This window comes from Bacidia gigantensis, assembly GCF_019456465.1.
Source record: "Bacidia gigantensis strain McMullin 20006 chromosome Unknown contig_244, whole genome shotgun sequence".
Classification (NCBI taxonomy): domain Eukaryota; kingdom Fungi; phylum Ascomycota; class Lecanoromycetes; order Lecanorales; family Ramalinaceae; genus Bacidia; species Bacidia gigantensis.
The window spans coordinates 1418219-1426632 of record NW_025408600.1 but is presented as its reverse complement, the minus strand read 5'-3'; the positions used below and the strand labels follow the sequence as shown (position 1 = coordinate 1426632).

Sequence of the window (8414 nt, the reverse complement as noted above, 5' to 3'; positions counted from 1 at the left end):
ATAAACTTTTTTAATATTATTAAAGTTAATTTTAGCTATTTTAAGCTAATTATTATATTTATATACTTATTATCTATACTACTTTACTATGAAATTATCTTTATATAACAAGTAATTAACTAATTTAAGCTTATAATAATAAAAAGGTTCTATTTAAATAAGTTAAAAACTAGGAAAAATCATTTAATTTAAAGTTTATTTCTTAAATATTATAAGTATTACTACTAGGATTTTTATACTTACTTATTTTATACCTATAGATAGCAATAATTAACTATAGTATAAAAATCTATTTTATAATTTATTACTAGCTAAGCTATAATAGTTAGGATAAGAACTTAGCTTATTTATTAAATTATTATAATTTAATAATTTAGGAAAGTTTTTATTCTTATAATATAATTATAAGCTAGCGTATTTTGTTTATACGCTTACTCTAGTTTAGTTTATTACTTATACTATATAATATCTTAATTAAGTTATTTAATCTCGTTTTTAATATTCTATTAAATATTATTAATACTTAGACTATTTAAAGGAGTTAATAGTCTTTTATTAGAATTTTTTTAGGAATTTATTAGAAGATTATTATTTTACGTATAAGTGCTTTATATCTTTATTATAATATTTTAAAATTAATTATTAGCTTTAAAGTAGTATAATAGTTACTATTATAGTATATTACTTATATTTTATATATATTCTTATATAAGGATCGCATTAATAGCTAGTATATATATTATAACTATTATTTAATCTTATATATCTAAAATTATACTCTAACTTATTCTAGATTATATAAAATAAAATAGAGTTAAAACTATTAAAGCTTAAATATATAATATAAAATAGTATTATAAATATATATAAAAAAACTTTTATTAGATTCTAATAAGTTTCTAATAGGTATTTAATTTTATAGATATTTTAAAAAAACTATAAAGAAAGAACTAACTCCTACTATAAGAAAGTAAGGATCCTTATTATTTAATATACCCTCCCCCACCTCTAGTAGTAGGTCTTTAAGACGTTTCCCCGCTCCTTAGTAAGCTAAATTGCCAATCTACACTTCTATATATATAGTAAACTATAGTATAATAATTATATTTTACTTTTTTCTATTAAGCTTAATAAAAAAATTAAAAAAAAAAATTAATAAAAAATTTAAAATAGTTTAATAAAAAGAAAATAATATTATAATTATTTTAGAAAATATAAGTTAAAGCTAAGAAAACTATAATTAATAATTATAATTATAATTTAATTTAATTTTTAAAATATATTTTTATAAATAATTATTATTATTAGAATATCTTATAAATCTGCTAATAGTATTTTTATTTAATATTTATTTCTATACTTAGATCCTAGTATATAGCTACTTAGTATATCTATAGTTAGAAATAGAATACTTATTAAATAGAAAAGCTTTAAACTTATTTTATTAAGTATATTACTAATAAAAGGGACTAAAGTTTTATTAGCTTTAAATAGCTAGTTATTTTATTATTATATATTTTATTATTCTTAATTAAGTATATTATAAAGTAGTAATTAAACTTAAATATATTAAAAAGCTTTATTTTAATATTAATTTCTTTTTATACCTTACTAAGGTTATATAATACTATTATTACTAATAATATAGGAAATATAAGTACTTTATTTTATAAAGTAGTTTCTAAGTATTATAAAATAAATAAGAAATTTAAATAGATATCTATTACCTAAGATATTAAATATATTTTATATTTTATTTATATTATTTAATTAGTATTAAAGGAAATATTAAGTACTATAAGGATTAAGCTTTTAAATAATAAGTTATAAAAAAACTAGAATAATAAATAAGATATATAAGAAGTAGAATTAATAAATTTAATAGACTTTTAAACTTTATTATAGCTTTTAGCTAAAATAAGAAAATATTCCTCCCCTTTTTAAAATTTCTATTAATTTTTATAATAATTTTATTAATTTTAAGTTTTAGCTTTATTAGCTAATATTAAATATTATTTAGTTAAGGAAGTTATTTATATATATAAATATAAGTAGTTAATATAAGTTTAAATTCTATAATAGAATAGGAATAAATTAATAAAATTCCTAAGTTTTTAATTAAAAATAAAGCTAGATTATAGGTATGATTAAGATTTTTAAAGCTTATTTTAAATATTATTACTTAATAAGATTTAATATTCTATATAATAGTATATATATTCTATTTCCGCTATAATTTTAAGCCTTTCTTTAAAAACTAAGGCTATAACTATTTATATTTTTTATAAATAAATAAATAATTATAATTTATTTAATAAGTATTATAACATAATTTATAAAATTAACTTATATTATTAGCTATATAAAGATAATAACTATCTATTAAGTATTCTTAATCTATAATAAGCTTTTTAATTATCTTAAGAATATATAAATATATTTTAAGTTTAAATATATAGCCTAGAAAACTAAGATAAAAAAAGCATTATAAGTAGCTAAAACGAAATTATATTTTTATTATATAAAAACTAAAGAAAATCTTAGGTTTTTCTATAATAAGGCAATGCTTTTAAATCTAGCTTATAGCGATAAAATATTTAAAAACGCAAATTAGGATATTTATAATAGATATAAATTATAGGCCTTTTAATATTAATAATTACTTAAAAAAACTTAAAAATAAAAAGTAGTTTTTGCTTTATATTAAGTATTTATAAAAGGGCCTAGCTAAAAGAATATAATATAAAATAGATAATTACTTAGCTTTAGTTTTTATATTAGATAATAGTAATAATAAAGAGAAAAGTATCAATAAAAGTAAGTTTATATATTATTATAAAAGTAATAAAATATTATTTTAAAAGAGTATAAAAATATAAGCTATAATACTAACTATAATCTAAAGTCTTAGAAGTTATTTCTAAATAATAATATTTTTATTATAATAGAAATTATTAATATTTAAATATTTAATCTTAAGCAAAATTACTTATAATATTTTAACTATAATAATTAATAAAGTTAAAGTTAAAAAACTTTTTTTATATAGCTCTAAGTTATATAGTAATAAGTATTAAGTTTTAGCTACTTTTTAGGCTTATATATTTTTTTATAAATATAATTAAAGATAAGAGTAATAAAATTCTTATAAAGTAATATATATAAATAATCTTTTTATAAAGAATATAGCTAAAGTAAATAAAGAATAAGAAAAGGAAACTTATTAAGCTAATCTTAAAGAAAGATAATAATATAAAAAAGAATAGGGATAAGTAAATAATATTAAAAATAAGGAAGATATTAGCTACTTTATATAAGATTTAAGATTAGTAAAGGTATATAACTTAATATATAAGTAATAGTTAACTAGTATTATTAGACTATTAAATATAAGGTAAATATATATTTCCTTTTTATTAATTTTAATAAACTTTAAAGCTTAGTTTCTATTAATTTTCTTTATAATATATTTCTAAACTAGGTAAAAGGATTTATATTTAATAAGTATTTATATTATAGTCTTTAACTTTAGAATAAAAGAAGATTAAAGTAATATTTATCGCTAGTTAAACTTAAAGAAATAAGTATAATTCTAATAAATTAAATAATAATAACTATGATAATTATTAGACTAAAAATCTATTTAAAGACTTATTTTTATTATAAATACTTATAAAGCTTTATATTTCTTATCCTTTAAATTTTTTAAAACTTTAAGTATAAATTATATAAAGGCTTAGTCTTTTTAGAAAATGAATATAAATATATAAGTAGTTTAATATTATATTATATTATATATATTTCTACTAGATTTTACTAAATTTTTCTATATATAAATTTGCTACTAAGTTAAACTATTAGGTTTTAAAACTTAATTTAATCTTAGTTAAGTTAAATTAAAACCTCTATAACTTAACTTAATAACTTAACTTAATTTTACTAGTTTAAGTTAAATTACTAGGTTAAACTATATTATTCTAAAGTATAATTATATTATTAATTTATTCTTTATTAAATATATACTTAAGAATAAGTAATAAATTTTAACCTTTTATAAGATTTATTTATATAATTAAATATATAACTTTAAAATTAAAGCTAGAGTTCTTAAGTAATTTATAATACTTATAAAGTAAATTAATATTAAATTTCTTTTAAATACTATTTAACTATAATTTATTATATATTATTATTAAACTCTTATTAAACTTTTACTATAAACTAAGACCTTATTATAGGCCTTATAGCCTAATACTTATAGTATATTACTATTATTAAAAATTATAAAATTAATTATAAAATATTAATAATACTTAGCTAATCTCTCTAGGTTTAATCTCTTCTTAGTCTTTAGAGTTGTATTAGATTTCTAATATAATAATCTATATATCTTCAATGTAAATAATACTTAATTAACTATTAGATTTATAGGATAATAGTTCTAGCAAGTTTAGCACATGCAGTGCCTAGTGCTTGGTACTCACGGGGTTAGCAGGCGCTAGCGCCCGCAGACAAATGGGTTTTGTTCTCAAATAAATTCGTTTACTCCTCAGATTTAGCTAGGTTTAGCCAACTATTACCAACTCACGTTTAGGCCCTTACATTCAAGACCTACACCTTGGCTGTTAACATAATGACCCTTTCCACCATTGCTACGGAATTTCTAGTCATTTCCGACACTCATAATCTTCAATTTGACGACATCTCAGACTTCCAACCCTTACCAAAAGCTGACGTACTCTTGCATTGCGGTGACCTCACGCAGGTCGGTGGAGTGCGTTCATTCAAGAAAGCCCTGAGTTTGATAAAAAGTTTCGATGCAGACTTGAAATTAGTCATCGCTGGGAACCATGATTTGGAGCTGGATAAAACATTTTGGAAAGCGCAATGCGACGCAGATGATATGCCGGAAGACTTTGAGGATCACGATCTCTCTATCAAGGCAATGAGAGGTGCTCTGGCGAAAGAAGCTGGAGCGACCTTCCTAGACGAAGGTACCCATACATTTAAGCTAAATAATGGAGCTGTTCTGAAGATCTACGTCTCTCCGTACACTCCGGCATTCGGGGACTGGGCTTTCGCCTATGCCCATGATGAGGATCGGTTTAACAAACCACAACATGTTCGACCCAGCGTCAAGTCTATAGCAATAAATCCAATACCGGATGATGTTGATGTTGTCATGACGCATGGCCCACCTAAAGACATTCTCGATCATTGCGCTGACGGCCACGTTGGTTGCCCGAATCTTCTGCAGGCTTTGAGAAGAGTGAGGCCAGCCATGCACTGTTTTGGTCATATACACGAAGGTCATGGTGCCAAAATTGTCGACTGGGGCCTGTCCGTACACAGGCAAAAGGAAATCGGAGATAGAATTGCTTCAACGATACTGAACAACTACCCGCAACCTTTGATTTGGAATAGAGAGGACAGATTCAGCTCCCTCGCCGTGAATGCTGCGATCATGACCGGCGACAATAAGCCTGAAAACGCGCCTTGGCTTGTCAAGTTCCATCTGCCAGCGTCGTCATGACATATACCCATGACGACAATACAATATTGAAACCACCCAGTCGCGCCGCATCCTACTATCAACATTGTTCCCATAGGCATGCTTCAATAAGATCCTGAAGTCATGAATCAATGACTTCGACGCTAATAAAGGACAATAGGAAGCCCTCGGAAAACGTGGCGGAGTCCCTGAACCGGGCTTTTGGTATGTTTCGAACATGTTTCAACAACAATAGTAAGGCCTTCAACCACAAACTGGTCCTTTTAATTCGCGCATTGATGAAGCAGTCTTGTGTTCTCTACAGCTGTCATATATATGACCACTGGTAATCTATAGTCAGAGAAATTCAATCTGCATTGACTGGAATGACAAATATAGCGATGCTCACGGTCAATCGGACGATGCATACTAAACATTCTCATTGTTGTCAAAAAACCTCAGTAGGGAAATCAATACAGTTTCTTGCCTATTGTCCTGAGCCCTCATTGCCTCAGGTTTTTTTATTTTCTTCTTCTGCCTGAATATATACGCCGATTTCTTCCCATGCCCAGTCTTTTCCTCAACTATCTCTCTCACTCTTGTCTTCATCCATCTAACATTCACCCATCTCGTTCCCCCTTGCAATTCCCCATATACATACCATAATGTCTCGAAGCCAGCCAACATCACCCCACAAGCCGTCTCAAAAGGGCAAACGTCTTTCGTTGACCAAAGCGTTCCCTGGCTTGCAGCTTGGCAGCTCTTCATCTGGCAATACAAGTAGCCAAGTCACGTCCTATGGCAATGGGTCATTCAGTCGCGGCTGGCCGCCAATGTCTGCGTCGATGCGCGAGAAGCTGGCTTCTTCGAATCCTGGGTATGTCTGCTTTATCACACTTGCCTTTGCATCTCCGATGAAGAGGAATTCTATATATTCCTGCGTCTCTTTTTCTGCGGCTTCTCAAGTCATATGCGAAGAGCCTTTGCGAGATATTGAGAATCGATTCAATAGTCGCTGACATTGCGAAAGACCAATACCCTTGACGCTGCGCATGTCGGAAAACTACCGCATGTATGATGACCGCTGGCGTGTGGATCCAACAGTGACAGACCAGCCATACGATGTATCCACAGATTTCAATGTGGCTCACAATATCATGGACGAAATTGCCACTATCATCAATGCGCGTCCTACATTAGGCCAGCAAATGGAACACCATACAGCATACGAAATGGCGCAGGTCGTCTTCGGATCGAATCAAATTGAGCGCTTGGGTGCTGACTTGGATGAGACTAAGCGACTTTGCATGTCAATCTTTAGGGGAGATGAGGGTTTGGAGTATGTGGAGAGGTGAGTCCCCTCTTTTTTTATGACTGTGCGCGTATATTTGGAGCTAATGGTGATCAGGAGCGACGAATACCAGCAGAAGCTGGACAATTTTCTTCTGCGGCGGAATAAGCCTGGTGAGAAAGCTATTGTTAGATCGCGGAGGGAGGTGGTGCAGCATGCAGCTGCTTTTCAGTTCATGATCAATGCCTTTGTCAAGCAGGACGAAAACATGACTGAAACCCTGATCAAGGAAACTCACGCCATTCTTACCAAAGGCTTAAGTGCAGAAGACGCTGGCTTCGTCTCTGCAGCAGGCTTTGGTGGAACCTACCGCTCAGAACACGTCTTTGCTGGTGTCTCAAAGATGACCAAGCCAGCTAACATCGCTGGTGCTATGAAATCAATGATAGCACAGCTCCAGAGTGACTTGGCAGTAGTTGAAGCTACGGGGCACATTGACCCATTTATGCTAGCTGCGACTTACTGTGACCGGTTTATCAACATACATCCTTTCAAGGACGCTAATGGACGGATGTGTCGTATTATCCTTAATGTAATCCTGGTCAAATATGCTGGGGTGGTGGTGCCGCTTGGTGAGAAGGGAGAGGAGCGAGATGAGTACTTGGCGATTGCGCAGGAAAGCACACGAGTGGCTGGCCATCCAGGCCAGCTTGGAACTTTGGTGCTTGCAAAGGCTAGTAAGGGCTTTAAGAAAATGCTTAATACGTTGAAGCGACCTAGTTCAGAGGAGTCGTAGAGTCAGTATCCACGTCAATCGACACTGTCGAGGTCAGTAGCTAGCGATCACTCATTACATGGTAGCCTTTCTATTGACCTTTTCCAGAAGGAGCAGGTGCTGTTTTGTGCGCCCTCAATATGAATTCCAGTCTATCAGGGAGGACTGCGCCACAATTGTCACAACAGACTCCATACCCTTATAGAGAATGATTTTCATCTTATACTACAATCAAAGAACCGATAAATGTCGTTAGAAAAACAACTTCCTTGGTATACGTATCTTCCTTCTGTTTGGCTTGGAATGTTAGTCAAGAGATGGCGTCTCCAATTTCCTGTCTCGCAATGAGGCGCACCAACATTTGGTTGGTTCTTAAGACACTTGAGACCCTTTAACTGCTCGCAAGCGGCTTATAACCTGATAGGCACGACCCTACTTCTCATGCGTAAACCAATCTCCAATCTACAGCTCCTCTTTACTACATGCCGAATCTCATGCTACTATTTCCATCTCTTATCTTGTGGAGCACCTTTTCCAGCTTAACCTCCGCCGCGCCACAATCCATCACCACCAATGCCACCTCTCCCAGTCTCTCACCATCCACCAAAAACACATCTACCTCCTTGGACGCCAGATTCCTCACGTGCCACCGCACACCCAATTCCTCATCATCGACCCCAACGACTGCGACGTTCCGCTAGACGAGATCACCAGCGTTCCAGGGCGGCGTATTCGCACCGACCACTCCAAAGAATGGACGAATACTTGGTCATGGCCAGGTTGTGCTATTCGGGCTGGTGCTATTGGGGCGAGAGAGAGAGAAGACGGCGATAGATTCTCGGCAAACGATATCGTTG

General features: G+C 30.3%; 1 protein-coding gene across 1 annotated transcript; it reads left to right on the top strand.

Annotated features, from left to right (window-relative positions):
• Positions 1-6543: 6543 nt before the first annotated feature.
• On the top strand, positions 6544-7578 carry KY384_005099 (uncharacterized protein; the record flags this gene model as incomplete). Its single annotated transcript, XM_044813601.1, has 2 exons — positions 6544-6842; positions 6900-7578. 2 exons carry the CDS (start codon positions 6544-6546, stop codon positions 7576-7578), a joined length of 978 nt encoding a protein of 325 aa, XP_044669879.1.
• Positions 7579-8414: the final 836 nt, after the last annotated feature.